This window comes from Rhopilema esculentum, chromosome 7 (assembly GCF_057945365.1).
Source record: "Rhopilema esculentum isolate cy_ngs chromosome 7, ASM5794536v1, whole genome shotgun sequence".
NCBI lineage: Eukaryota > Metazoa > Cnidaria > Scyphozoa > Rhizostomeae > Rhizostomatidae > Rhopilema > Rhopilema esculentum.
Window position 1 is genome coordinate 2,597,544 of NC_142821.1, and position 13,870 is coordinate 2,611,413.

Here is a 13,870-nt window from a genome sequence, read left to right on the forward strand (position 1 = left end):
TGAAAGTCGCTTCAGGCCGATTTCCATTTGACATTTTTGTGCGCGCGGGCGTAGCGCCCAAATCTGAGCATGTGTAGCTAAGTGCTGCTGTCAAGTGGCCGAGCGCACAAAAAAATTGAGACCCTATCAACTTTCTGGCGCTCACAGCGGACGCAAAATCGAGAGCACTTGATTTTAACTACGCATGCTCAGAATTGGGCGCTACGCCCGCGCGCACAAAAAATGTCAAATGGTAATAGGCCTTTAGTTGTACAACGTCCTTACATTCTTTTTGCTTTTACAAGAACACATCTTATAAACGCATCGAAGCGATACCGAGAGCATCAACAGCCTCTATGAAATTAGAAGAAATCTACCCTTATGTTAACAAAACTGATTTTATTAGCTACGCAGCCGTGCTACTTAGAATGTGATGCAAAACTATTATTTAGTCGTCTTAGAAAATTATATGCAGTTGTATGAAAATCAATTTGAAAAAAGAGCCACCTTAAGAAGAGTCGAGCCTCAGATTATCAGAGATAACAATATCAAAAGTAGGCACCGAAATTATCTGCTTCTTATAAAACCAAAAGAGTGTATCCCTTAATCATCTTTAACGTACCCTAAAATCATATTGGTACCTTTTGACTGTCTCAAACTAACACACAGAAGGCGTCAACATTGAAAAGACACACGATAAAATTGCTGTTAATACGATCAATCGTTAGTTTGGACCGCTATAAGAATATCATATTATTCTATTGATTTCGTTACAGAACACAGCAATATTCTTGTCAATCTCTAACCACCGCCATATGTATTCTTACATCCGCCATCGCATCAAAAACAATAATTTGAGTTCAATTCGCTTATCGCCTATTTGTCAACATCCTAATATTAGTTATCTGTACCTTATGCCAGTAATCTGTTTTTTCAGACAAAAAACTTAGTAAATTTTCAAAAAGTATTCAATCTGCTTGAGACGATTTTCAATTGTGTTTTGTATCAATTTCTAGAGACTTTGCCAATCGAAAATTTCCAGAATCTAATTTGTTGTGGTTCGAGCAGTTGTGCTTTTGAAAAATGTTGTGCCAATTGCTGCCTTGCTGGTCAGTTTACTAATTAAAAAAGTAAAAGGCACTATCTCCTGTCTGTCAACCACTCATACTTTGTGATGCGTTGAGAAATAAGCTTAAGTTGCTGATTGGATACGTACTGATAGGTCTATTGTAAAGTCTAACCAATTGGAATTTAAATGGCCATCGAAATGCATCGGGACATAGCGACTTAAACGTTTACATGATCAGTTGAGCACTACAACTTTTTATTGATATACTGTTAATGAAATCACGATATACTGTGTCGTCATCTCTCTTTTTCGTAAAGGTTGCAGTTAGAATAACACAAGAGACGGCCCTATCATAACACGAGAGACGGCCCTATCATAACACAAGAGACGGCCCTATCATAACACAAGAGACGGCCCTAGAAGTGAAAAAATGGTCGTTTAATAGCAATAAACGACTGCTTCCAAAAGTTTTCTAATTTGTAACTTGTTAGCAGGATAAAATATGGCTTATAGCGGTTAGCTTAGAACTGGTGGAGTTTAAACCCGTTACCCTAAAGGCAATCGACAGAGGGACTTAACCAACTTTCAATCAAGAATTGACCAATCATTGAGTGTGATTCCACTCGCACGCTTATTGATTGGCTAATTTTGATTGTGAGATGACTTAAGCCATTTTTCATCTGTCGATTGCCTTTAAGTAAGTCTTTTAGTTCGTCAATTTTTGACTCGTAAACTCGTAGCCATTTGATCTTTAGTCAATTTTTATCCGGGTTTCCGCAAGATTGAAAAATGGTTTTTGACAAAGTTCCGCGGTTGCAAAGTGGGTCATCAAAGAACGAGAAAATCATAAAGAGATAACAAGACACACCAGAAAATGCAAGCAAAAATGAAGCTAAAATGAAGCTAAAATGATTAGCCACTTATATTGATAAATACTCTTCAAGCGTATGCATTCATTATGCTTTATTTGATATCAAAACAAGCACATTCCAGTAAATAAAAAGAACAATTTTTCTAAGCACAAGTTTCTGCACTGCTATAAATAAATTCACGGCATAGAGGATAACAGTTCGTTATCCAAATAGATTCACGACAATCAAATAACGAGGTTGCCCCTTCTGTCTTGATCAAGCTCGATTGCCTCAAATAAAGCTTTGAAATTTCCAGCTCCAAATCCCTAAAACAGAAAATCATTTCAAAGACTGCGGTGATAAGAAATCTTGCTAGAAAGTTATAGTAGCTTAAGCAAGATCACGGTTTTTGATGCAAACAATTCAAAAGAATTATAAGTAGAAACTAATTAATGTTACGAAAAAGAAAAAGAAACGAAAAAGAAAAAACAATATCCTCTTTTCTTTAGAGTTGCTCACAGAAGAAACAAAGACAAGTTGCGAAGAGAGACTTTTTCAGTTACAGAAGCTATAGGGGATAATTTTGTGGCATATATTTTTCCTGAATTTGCTATCAATAGTTTTGCGATAAACGTTTCCCCAAACTGTGCAGAAAATTACCATAAACTGGCAGATTTCTGTCCTTACAGACGTATTTTTCAAGAAATAGAGAAAAGAAAATGGGGGAAAACTTAATCTGTATAAAAAATGAACTATAGGAAAAAGCAAGTGTTTCTAAAAGAATAAGTCATGCGAGCATTGTCTGACTTTTCGGTTAAAAAAATACAAGTGCTCTGCGTCTTAAATACGTACTTGATGGTTTCGTCGTTGGATAACCTCAAGAAAAAGGGTTGGACGATCTTGACAGGGCTTGGTGAAAATTTGGAGCAAATAGCCATTCTCGTCATAATCAACAAGAATTTTCAGCTTCTGAAGCTAAAATAAGACAATTTATTTAGTATTGACAGAAATTGTATAAGTTCTTTTTTTTTAATCGTCAAAATCAACATGTGTATAGATACAATAGAAGTTGCATTGTATTCTGAATAGCAAAAACTAATGTTTACGAATATGAATTGAGGAGAAATGCGAATTTGATGATAGAGCAGCTGGTTATTTGCACCGGATTGTAGCATGACGCACAGTTAACAAATTTGCAAATTACCTTAGGCAAACAAGTATCAATTTAGATATGCTCTGTCAACGACTTATTGAAGAAGCAATCTCCTCATTTACAATTACTTTCGCCAGACAGCACGTGGCTATAAGAGCAACAAGCTCCCTGATGAACATCTAACTCGACTCCATTTGATGTAGCTTTGAAAGACACAGAAACTCCACCTCTCACTAGTAACAGACTTCATGGTGGTAGTAACAGATATGAAGTCTTATCCTTACCGCTACCGATGAAAGGATTAAGTTGGGGGGGGGGGGGTACAGCAAGGACCATTGAAGTGGGGGAGGGGGCTTAGAGAGCTTAGCTCCAAAGTAATTCCCAAAAATATATTTAAACCACAGAATGAATCATCTTGCTTTTGGCTTCAAGCATTTTAAGCTCCAAGAACGTTTTAGCACTCCAATTTGTAATATATGCTTTAGTCCAAGGTGGCGAAGCGTCCACAAAATTGTCTTTCGTGGAACTTCTTTACAACAGTAAGACATATTGGAGACCTGTTTCAGGTAACTGAGAACTCGATCATTGTTTTCATCAGAAAATAAAGCCCGCTTGTAAAACATAATCAACTGGGACTTGTTAAAGAGCACTGATGATAAAGAAGGGTTCTACTGACAAAAATAGCAGTAAATGTTTTTTGTGAGCAAAGTAACGTGGTAAATATTATTTTGGAGTGTACTTAAAGCCTAGAATTTTGTGGTGTAATAATTTATAACTGTATTACTGGGGTATGAAATAGTCTCAATTCCAAAAAAATTTATTTGACTCTCACAATTTTGGTTTGATTTTCAAGGAAGGACAAATTCTTTCCTTATTTCTTATCTTCTTATCTCTACTTTCAGTTTGCTAAAAAATGTGGATGCTTTTTCGTCAAGCCAATAAAGATATCCCTTGACATGGTAGTTGTCATCAAATCCAAGGTATGACAATATATTTACCGTGTCCATATCTTCTTTTACTGTAATCTTGGCGTGTTTAAGTCTTTCCCTCAGGTTTTCGTAGTAGGTATCAGGTATTGTCAAAAAGTTCATACCACGAGCTTTCAGATTCTGAATCTGGATAAAGATGTGAATAATATTGAATAAACTAGTCTGGATGTCTTGGGTTGCAAATGCTATCATACAAGCGACCATTTTCAGTAATTTGTTGTTCCTGACCATATAGTATTAGCCATGCTCAAATGATGTCATATATGTTAAGGACAGCTTTATCCAATCAGAAATAAACCTTATAACCAAGGGTCATAATTATTAAACTGATTCTTTAGTGCTGTAGTTATGATGTCATCTTCTTTAAGCGTTTGTAATAGGGCATTGCACTCAATAACCTTTTAGGTTTATCACAGTATCCTTGGCAACACTTCACAGACATCTGTAAATTATATTTTCATGTTGCTGGCTATAATGTGTTGAAGTAAATAGATCTTTAGTATATATCTTGTAAGAATCTTGCTTGATGAAATAAAATTTGAATATGAATTAAAGTTGATCTTACCAAAATTTCCATAACATATAAGCAAAATCAAGTACTAAGAAAGGGTAATGGCAACAAGGTGTTTGCATCATAAAGGGTATCAGAGAATGCACATGACTCACCGCAGTAATGATGTCATCAGTGTTAAGAGCAATATGTTGGACACCACTATCACCATAATAATCAACATATTCCTGGAAAAAAGGAATCATGTAGAGAACGATATCTTTTAGAAGACAGCTTAAGATACAAAAAGTAATAAAATGTAGTAAGAATTTTTTTATCAATGAAACATATGACCGCAGAATTTCTACATTACCGTAAACCCTCGAATTAGGCTTATTCGAGGGAGGGGGCTTATACGAGGGAGGGGGCTTATACGAGGGAGGGGGCTTATACAAGGGGGGGCTTACAAAATTATTGTAGACATTAAGAAGACATAAATTCTTTATGAGTATTGAATTAATTACTATCAAAAGTATGAATTTGTTGTGGTAATTCAATAAAACGCCATAGGAAACCTCATCAAATGGAGGGGTCCAATTCAATGGCAAACATCATCAAAAAAAGGGGTCCAATTCGAAAGTTTACGGCAGCAGTGGGGGTTTATTCGAAGGGGGGGGGCTTTTGACAATTTGTAGTTCTAGGGTGGGGACTTATTTGAGGGGGGCTTATTTGGGGGAGGGGGCTTTTTCGAGGTGGGAGGCCAATTCGAGGATTTACGGTATTAGAACACCTGATGATTAATGTTCTTAAGCGTAACGTTAGTTTTCAATGCAACTTATCATGGTTTGTTACACAAATGATGCTAATTATAAAAATTGCACAATTTAAGTATAATTGATATTTTTTTGTTCAAAAAGAGTTAACTTTATGATATAATTAATGATGAACATTATAGTTTAGAGGATATTGCTCAAATTCTGACATAAGTGGTCATATTGTCATATCATGTTTTATGATCAAAATAATTTTTGGTTCATTAAACCAAAGTGCTGTTGGTTGCAGATGAATTGTTGAGGAGGCTTCCCTGTATCCAATGTTTAAATTTAACACACAACACATTGTCTAACCTGAATCTGACTTTTCCTTTTGCCTTGTGCTGGCTCGTTGATTGGCATTTTGATTGTCTCTTCCCAGTTTGTGACAACAATTGATCGCAGGGCACTATACTCTGTATGAATCTATCAAATATCAAGATCGTGACAAAAATATCCACAAAATATATTTCTGCAAAACATATGTGTCAATTATCAATTCTGCAAAACTTCATTCAATTCTATATGTTTCTGCAAAACATATGTGTCAAAATCTTTTAACAAACAGAACCCCAATATCTTGAATATTTTTAAATATTGTTATGGAGATATGATCTTGCAAGTGTTATTTCAGGATGTCTATATACGAATGTGAAAAGTTATAGTGAATATGAAAAGATTTTAAAAAAATCTCTTTTTTACCTTCCGACTTCATCCTAATCAACCATTATTAAATTTGGTATCTTAACTTGCAGGTTTTAAAAAAAACTTGTCTTTTCATACCTTAACATTCAAGAATTTAAAACAAACAGTCCTTACCTGTGAATCATCAACAGACCAGAACCTATGAAACTGCAAAACCTTTTCATACCTATTTAGAAAAGAATGAAGTTCTATTTTAATTGATATAAATAATTGGGTTTATGAGTTATGATTCTTGATATATTAAAAAACTAATGCTTTGATGAGTATTTTGCACTCGATCATATAATTATCAATGTTCATTGAAGAGGCAAATAAAAAATGAACATAAACCAATATCTGTGGCTGCTTGGTCAATTTTTTAGCATCTAACTAAAACACAGCTTCTATTTGGTTTCAATTTACAAAATGATGTGTTAAAAGACAACAAATCAAATTTCTCCACAAAACATCAATTTCTCCAAGAAGCAAATTCAAGAAGAACTAAAATTTAACTGTTTTAGCATGAAATTATGGCAGATATGATGGTACATGGTGAAAGGCTTCAAGCTAAATTTTTGCCTGGAAAAAGATGAATAAAAGAATGGAGATTAATGTAAGTTCTTCAGACCATTGTATTTAAAAAGTAAATTTCAGTTGCAGCTTGTAAACATATATATTATGTTTATTAACAGTTTCTAGCTTCTTAGTAAGGAAAATGCAGGCCATACTCTAAGCAAAATGAAGGTGCTCTATAAAAAGAGCCACTTAGGTGCTCTATGTCACACCTCTAAATAAAATGTCATTGAGAGTATCCTTTGAGAGCTTTGGAAGCAATGCCATAATTTGGGCAGATATGTGATCGCTTATTTGCACAGGTGATTTTAAGTTATTAAGAAAAAACAGAAAATAATACTTCAACTGAAGATTAACGTTGCTTGAAAATCAAATAAATCTGCCAGAGAATATGCTTGATGGCCTGTGTCCTGTTCTTGGTGGTTATTAGAAGGTTGTTAGATTACAAATGGTATCCAGAACCCAACATTGAATTTGCTGCATTTTTTCGCAAGAGGTAATCTTACGCAAATCATAATACTTACCAATCTGCAACTGGAGTCATTACTCCATCTGGCTGATTGCCAACAACATGGTCAATAAAATTAAGCTTGCCAGGGGGCCTAGAAGAAAATTCTATATCGTAACACAAACATTTTACTGTTTTATAATATTTCCAAGGGCCATTCATATCAAGAATTTCCACACTGACCTTTCATAAATAAACATTATTCCTTCTCATATGTATTGGTATAATTGGCAATGGCAAGAACATCTACTTTTGTCATACAGCAAATAATTTCCTTAAAAGAATCCTCACAGGGCTAAAACAATATTCCAGGAAGCACAATATATTGCAATATGGATAATATCTATAACAAGATATCAGAGAAATTATTTTGTTGGTAAAATTGTCCATCGGTATGTGAAGAAGGTTCCTGTTTTGCCCAGAAAAGGGCTTTTTACTCCATATGGACAGCCTTTTATATGACATTAATCCCAAACCCTGATGTTCACTGTTGTACTCCTAATAGTAACTGACTTTAACCTGTAACCAAACCTAAGCAAGCTAGAGTAAAACCTAAGCAAGCCATATTCATCCCAGACTGTCAAAAATGCCCAATTTTCATTTGCCCAAATGAAAATGTTCACAAATTTGCAACAAGATATATTCAAGGTAGCAAAAAATATAGTGTAACATGAAGTACAAATGCTCTATTGATGCATGGTAAAGAAATCAGAATGTACTTCCTTTATTGGGGGAAATATAGTTGGTAAGACTTACAGTGTTGGTAAAAGACAATCCTGTTCAATGGGTTTTTTAAAACCTGGCAGGAATAGTCCATTATAGCCCCTTCTCTCAATGAATGTGTGTGTTGTTTCTCCATACTAAAACAATAAAATTTTGTAAGAAGCTAAACTTGCAGATGAAATCAGAAATCTTGCAAAAAGAAAACAAACTACAATTAACTCTATGAGAATTATTGTAAGCCTAAGCCTGTCTAATTGCACAGTGCTTGATGCCATATAGACAGAGCTTTACACCCCTTTCATGTATAGAACAGCATTGTTCCAAGTTGCAGTAATTTAGTTTTGCTGATTCAACAACAGCAATGATTATCAACTTATAATTTATTTCATTGTTTGCAACCTTTAATCTCAAAGTTCATGGTATGCACAAAATATAAAGTCATTTATATGATGTGTATCAATTTGGCTAAACTATTCAAAAACAGCTTATGTTACAGTTTATGTTACACATGGGGTTATAAATTATGAGAACCTAAAATAAGTCCAGATTGTTAGTCCTATACATACTGTTTTCACAACAGCAAAGGTGACAGTTCCATTTTCATCAGTCTCGTCCCAAGGCTCTTTGACACTAACTGCACCACGCTCAACTGCTTTCTATTTCAAGTAAAAATGGTAAAAAGTATAACCAGAAAAGGTTCATAAACTTGAAAGAAAAACTAAATGTTAAAACATTTTTCATTTAGCATCTTTGTTACTAACAATGTCTTTAAATAATCTAGTTGGCACTGAAAGAAAATTATTGCTAATGGTACTTAGTAATGATAAAGTTAAAAATTGGGGTTTAAAATAAACACAGGCTATGGGATTTTATTGAAGATTAGGTACTGTCTAAAGGTTAACATATTTAAAAATTGTTATATCTTTAACAAAAAGCCTCTAAACCAAACATAAAAATGTTGATTTGTCTTTAATAAAATCAGTACCTTGTAAATGTTTGCACAGTCTTCAACTTCAAAGGCAACATCCTTAGCACCATCTCCATGCTTCATAAGATGTCCACCCATTTCTGTCAAAACAATTATGATTGATAAAGGGATGATAAATGAATGTAACTATGAAAAGCAGATTTAGACAGTTCATTATAACTTTTCATAGCTGTCAAGTTAAAGTTCCCAGATGCAGAGATCAATTATCCTACTTAAAAAGTTCTATGTTTTTGTACTTTCTATTGTTTCTTGCTTCTCAAATGTGCAAGAGTTGGTAGGAATATCTTTTACATAATTCATTTTCAACAGATATAAATTCCCATCTGTGCCCTTTCCTTGACTCTCAAATAAGATATTACAGCATTGATAAGTACAGAAGATTTAATTGGCTCAAGTTGCCCCTGTTTTACCTTCTGTGATCTTTGCACCAGGTTCATATGCTGACTCAAAAACAAATATGATCTGAAATTTAAATAATAATTATATTAAAATGTTCTAGAAGAAAACCAGAAACTACTGACACTACTTTCACATTCACTAGAAAACAACCACTGAAACAAATCAAATATCATTTGGGCTGCTTTTCATTTATGATATGTTTGCATCACTAAATGAAATAGCATAAATGGTACTGAAGCAGTACCAAATGTTAAGCTAAGAAAAAAATTGGTTTGTATAAAAAAGCTACTAATCTTTGAAAACGATAAGAAAAAATTCAAACCTTGTTTTGTTTCACAGCATGAGCACAAACTTGTCGGGAACCAGTTTCTAATCCCTTATAAGCATATGGCTCAAATCCCATCCGTGTGCAGTAATATGAAGCAGCCTAAAATAAGGTTAAATTTTATTATGAAATCATTTACTTGCATTGGAAGGTTATACTTGTTCAGATATCGCAACAATGTAGGTTATATAACCTGCCGAATGTCTCGTGAGCATGATTGCTGATTGTTGTCAAAACAGTTATTAGGAAATATAACTTCGTCATACAGTTTGAATATATAATTTTTGTTATTATCTTTGAAGATTCACCATAGTTGTGATAAGTGATTCTTGTGTACATTACATAAATGAATTTGTAAATCTATCAGAGGATTTATAATGGCCTTTTTTAAGAAATGGGCAAAAAAGCTTAAGCAATGATAAAAAATGTGCTTGAATACAGATAGAAATTGAATGTTCTATTATAAAAGCTATAATGGTATATTTGTTAAAAACAATATTAGCCAACAGTATCAAATATGAAATATTTTAGTATTTTTTATTTAATAAGAGTTGCAAACTAAGAATTGATGATACTGAGAAAATTATTGAAATAAAGGGAGATCAAGACAACTGAGGCTTCAAATCATGAGTCCTTCTTCTAAATCAGTTTTAGAGATGAATGAGCCTCAACAAGGCCTCTGGCGAAGCAGCGGACAAAAGTGCTTTTTAAATCTCCTGTTATGGGTGTTAAATTTTTCCTCCAACCCCCACTTCCAACCTATGTCAGAGCCCGTGCTCAATGGCAAACTAACAAACCTTGGTATGAAAAGAACACATGGAAGATGCTTTTGGGGGATAATAGTTGAATGACTAACACCAAGAACATAAGGCTTCTTAGCTTCTTATAGCAATGCCCGATAGCAACACTAAAAGATGAGTTATTGGTGAAAACAACCAGCACTCTTTCACAAATTTTAACTCACATCCATACATATAACCTGCCCAGTAACCATCAAACTACGCCCATGATTAAAAATTTTATTAGGTAGGCATTTCTCTACAATCATAAAACAATGTTTACTTTAAACAAATGTCAAGGTTCAAAGCAAACTGAAACCATACCTGCTTGGCATTTCCAACCCAAAACGTGATATGATCAAAGCAAAGAAATTTGCCCACTTCAGGCTAGAATGAAATCACTAAATTTTTTAATAATATCTAAACCATACAGAAATCAATGACAGATTTAGTTGCACAGAAGACAGTTTTATTCACTATACAAAATCTTGCAACCATTTAACAGATAAAACGGTGAACTTTTTTGAGGCAGGGGCAAGGAAAACAGAAACTTTCCACATGCATACTAGAACCCATTAAATAATAGTAGAAAAGTTTTGGACAGATAGAGAACAAATCTTCTCCCCAACACTCCAAAATTGTTTGAATGTTAGCATCATTCAAGGCAAATTCCAGTTTCATTGTAGAAATATTTTCAAATCAATGATCAGGGAGAAATCAGCATAGAACAAGTTGGTAAGCTCAAACTAGGTATACTCTTTGCGAAAAAATTGTATTGTGATCATGCAGCAAATATATCACACCTTTTTCCCCTTGTCTGTGTATGTTGTCTAAAAATAAAAGTGAAAAAATACGTCAGATATGAAGGGTCTTTTTGCAACGAAAATATCCAAACATTATATAAGAAAGAGGGGAGGGGGTAGTTCTGGTCATATCATCATTATGTTTCGGGACCTTATTAGACTGTAATAACGATGAATGTAAGTAAAGGGCAACGTTTTTCTGGATAACAGACTATGCTCTAAACGACGTTATTCATTTAATCATTTTTCTATTCCTGGTACAATTTACTGACATTCATCGTTATTATAGCATTATATTGTATCGCACGCAATCTAGCATACTTATTAGACTATGTTGGTGGACATCCAGAAAAACTAAGAGTCCAGTGAGATATCACCGTGCATTTCGTAGAAAGGTAGGTTTCTTAAAAAAAATAAGTTAATTATTGCCGGACTCAGACTAAATTAAGGACTCAGATTCTTCATAAACAACGAAAGGATAGATGCATGGCGGTACAAAGACCCGCCATGCACACTTTAGTGCAGGTAAAAACCATATATATCTTCCTTAGTTGTGCAGCAATCTTACAGAATATTACAGAAGACAATCATGATCTAAGTTTTGCAGTATTTTCAAAAATAAACTTACCATCTTTACTGGTTAATCTGTTTTCACTACGCAGGACCGATTTAGGCCGTAGGTCACAAAATTGTTGCGCGTGTACAAGAATGAGTCAATTTGATTGGCTTAACTTTGGAGGCGTGCTTACTGACGTCATTAAGGGGAGGACGTGGCATCGAATTCCAAGAAGCAATGTGCCTGGGGCTGGGGGTATGCACTTACAGTATGTTTTTCGTTCAAATCAAATCAAATTTTTTTCATTCAACAACAAATTTTATTAACAGTTTTTAAAAGTATACGAATGATAAATATCAATTATAAAGTCTATTGTAGGGTTACAATTTCGATTTAATGTTGCCAAGGACATTAAAACAAACCAAGAGGTTTTCGGGCCCAGTGTCCTTTTTGTTGAATAGTTAATACAATGGATACAGGAACACTGAAGTTTAAATAAAATGTGACATATACCTGTAAATGAAAAATACCATGACTACGAGCTAAATTTTGCAAAGTTTGATTTCAAATTTTTTAAACAGTAACAGAACAAAGATAAGAAAATAAAAAGAAAAGAAAATAAGAAAAAAGGGAAATGGGAGGACACGGTGGTTTTATTGATGGGCTTGATTAATAAAATGTAAATGTATTAAGGAAGGGGTAAGAAATTTTAAGTCACAATAAAACTAATGTTTGGAGCTTTCTAATAGCGTTGCAGTAACCATTTATAGAGACATTTATTAAATATTTTTTCGTTTGGCATGGAGCAAATTTTAAGTGGGCATGCAATTCCATATTTCAATGCCAAGGTAGTAAATTTTATGTTGTCCCTAGAGGAAGAGAGAATTGATTTGTGGTGGCTTGACGAGTTTTGTAGTTGTGTATTGTCTCTGTTTTTTTAAATAGGTCTCATATAGTTGATACTGTTGCTGTTTATAGGTAATACTGTTGCTGTTTATATCGTACATAAATTTTGCAACTTCTTGTCTACAAAGATCTGCAAAGCTTAGAATGCCTAGTTTGGAAAACAAGGGTTTTGAATTTGCTTTATAATCTGCAAAAATTCATAATTCTGACTGCCTTTTTAAGACTTGCCTGATTAATTTAGTGGCAGTGCATTTTCAAGCCTCCCCCCCCCCTATTTCATGAGGCCATAGTTATTTGTCGAGCAATAAAAACATGATATAGTTGTCTCAGCATATCTATTGATACAAAATGCCTCATTTTTGCAAATATTCCAATACCATTTGAAATTTTCATGATGACATATTGAGCGAGTTGTTTCCAGTTTAAATTGTTATCTATAAGAATGCCAAGATATAGTTTTTCTCTTTGATGGAAATGTATATATTTTGATATCAATGGTAGAATCCGTTTTTATTTAATACAGTAAGAAAATTAGATTTATCAACATTAAGAGATAATCTGTTAGCAGAAAGCCATGCTGAAACATTCTTAAGTTCACGATTTACAATGGACTCAAAGTCCTTCGCATTATTATGAGAAAGAGATGCTTGTGCTGGTTAGGCATAGCTGTTTAGGTTCCCGGATTAGGGCCCCAAAGGAGTTTTTGGGCAAATTTCTTCTGCCACGTCCTCCTGACTCCTGGTAACAAGTAAACAGCTACTTTTAGAAAAGATTCTTTAAAAACTTTTTGAAAATTCTATTTAAAAATGTTACGAAAACATAATATTCTGAGTCAAGGGTTCGCCGATGAAAGCAAAAGATGAAGTGTGCCGAAACCCCGCCTTGTCTTCTTTGTTTTCCAGTGGAAGTTTCCAAAGCTTGAAGAAATTGTCCGCTGGAAGAGCTGACGCTTTTCTGGACCGTATAGCTGAATGTGAAAAATGAATGAGATACTGAGGTATGAGTATGATCACAACACATTGTGTAACATTTTTATAGGCCCCGGATTTATATATACAGACTGTTTTTGATAGCTCGAACCAAAGAGGCAGAGTTTGAGTAGGGCATAAGGCCATGGCCTGCCTTTGAAGAAGGGTAAAGCAACGAAGAATAAATTTTGTCCATGTGTTTAACTCTTCTGTAATTTGAATTTTTTGGGAATTTTGAAAAATTGCATTTTTAGATGTTCTACTAAAACTTGTTACCTGTATAAATATTTGATGAAAATAAAAGGAAATGAAATG

General features: G+C 34.1%; 2 protein-coding genes across 2 annotated transcripts in view; one reads left to right on the forward strand and one right to left on the reverse strand.

Annotated features, from left to right (window-relative positions):
• LOC135683075 (cilia- and flagella-associated protein 119) overlaps positions 1-13,870 on the forward strand; it is a 37,270-nt gene that overhangs the window by 7,257 nt on the left and 16,143 nt on the right. The window contains exon 2 of the mRNA XM_065198226.2: positions 3,955-4,032. Within this exon, the coding sequence (XP_065054298.2) occupies positions 4,009-4,032 (24 nt within the window). The 5' untranslated portion in view covers positions 3,955-4,008. The remainder of the gene's footprint in view (positions 1-3,954; positions 4,033-13,870) is intronic.
• LOC135683070 (4-hydroxyphenylpyruvate dioxygenase a) lies at positions 1,936-11,880 on the reverse strand. Its single transcript, XM_065198220.2, has 15 exons — positions 11,754-11,880; positions 11,126-11,152; positions 10,647-10,709; positions 9,541-9,645; positions 9,230-9,281; positions 8,817-8,899; positions 8,398-8,487; positions 7,865-7,968; positions 7,125-7,202; positions 6,163-6,214; positions 5,659-5,769; positions 4,708-4,779; positions 4,051-4,167; positions 2,752-2,874; positions 1,936-2,225 (listed from the first exon to the last, which is right to left on the reverse strand). The coding sequence occupies exons 1-15, from the start codon at positions 11,754-11,756 to the stop codon at positions 2,145-2,147; spliced, it is 1,161 nt and encodes a 386-aa protein (XP_065054292.2). The 5' UTR covers positions 11,757-11,880; the 3' UTR covers positions 1,936-2,144.

Excerpts from the sequence above, each read along its gene's own strand:
- LOC135683070 (XM_065198220.2), bottom strand. Across the intron at positions 9,282-9,540 it reads ATGCTGTGAAACAAAACAAG|ATCATATTTGTTTTTGAGTC; the intron begins GTTTGAATTTTT and ends TTTAAATTTCAG. Across the intron at positions 7,969-8,397 it reads CCTTTGCTGTTGTGAAAACA|TATGGAGAAACAACACACAC; the intron begins GTATGTATAGGA and ends TTATTGTTTTAG.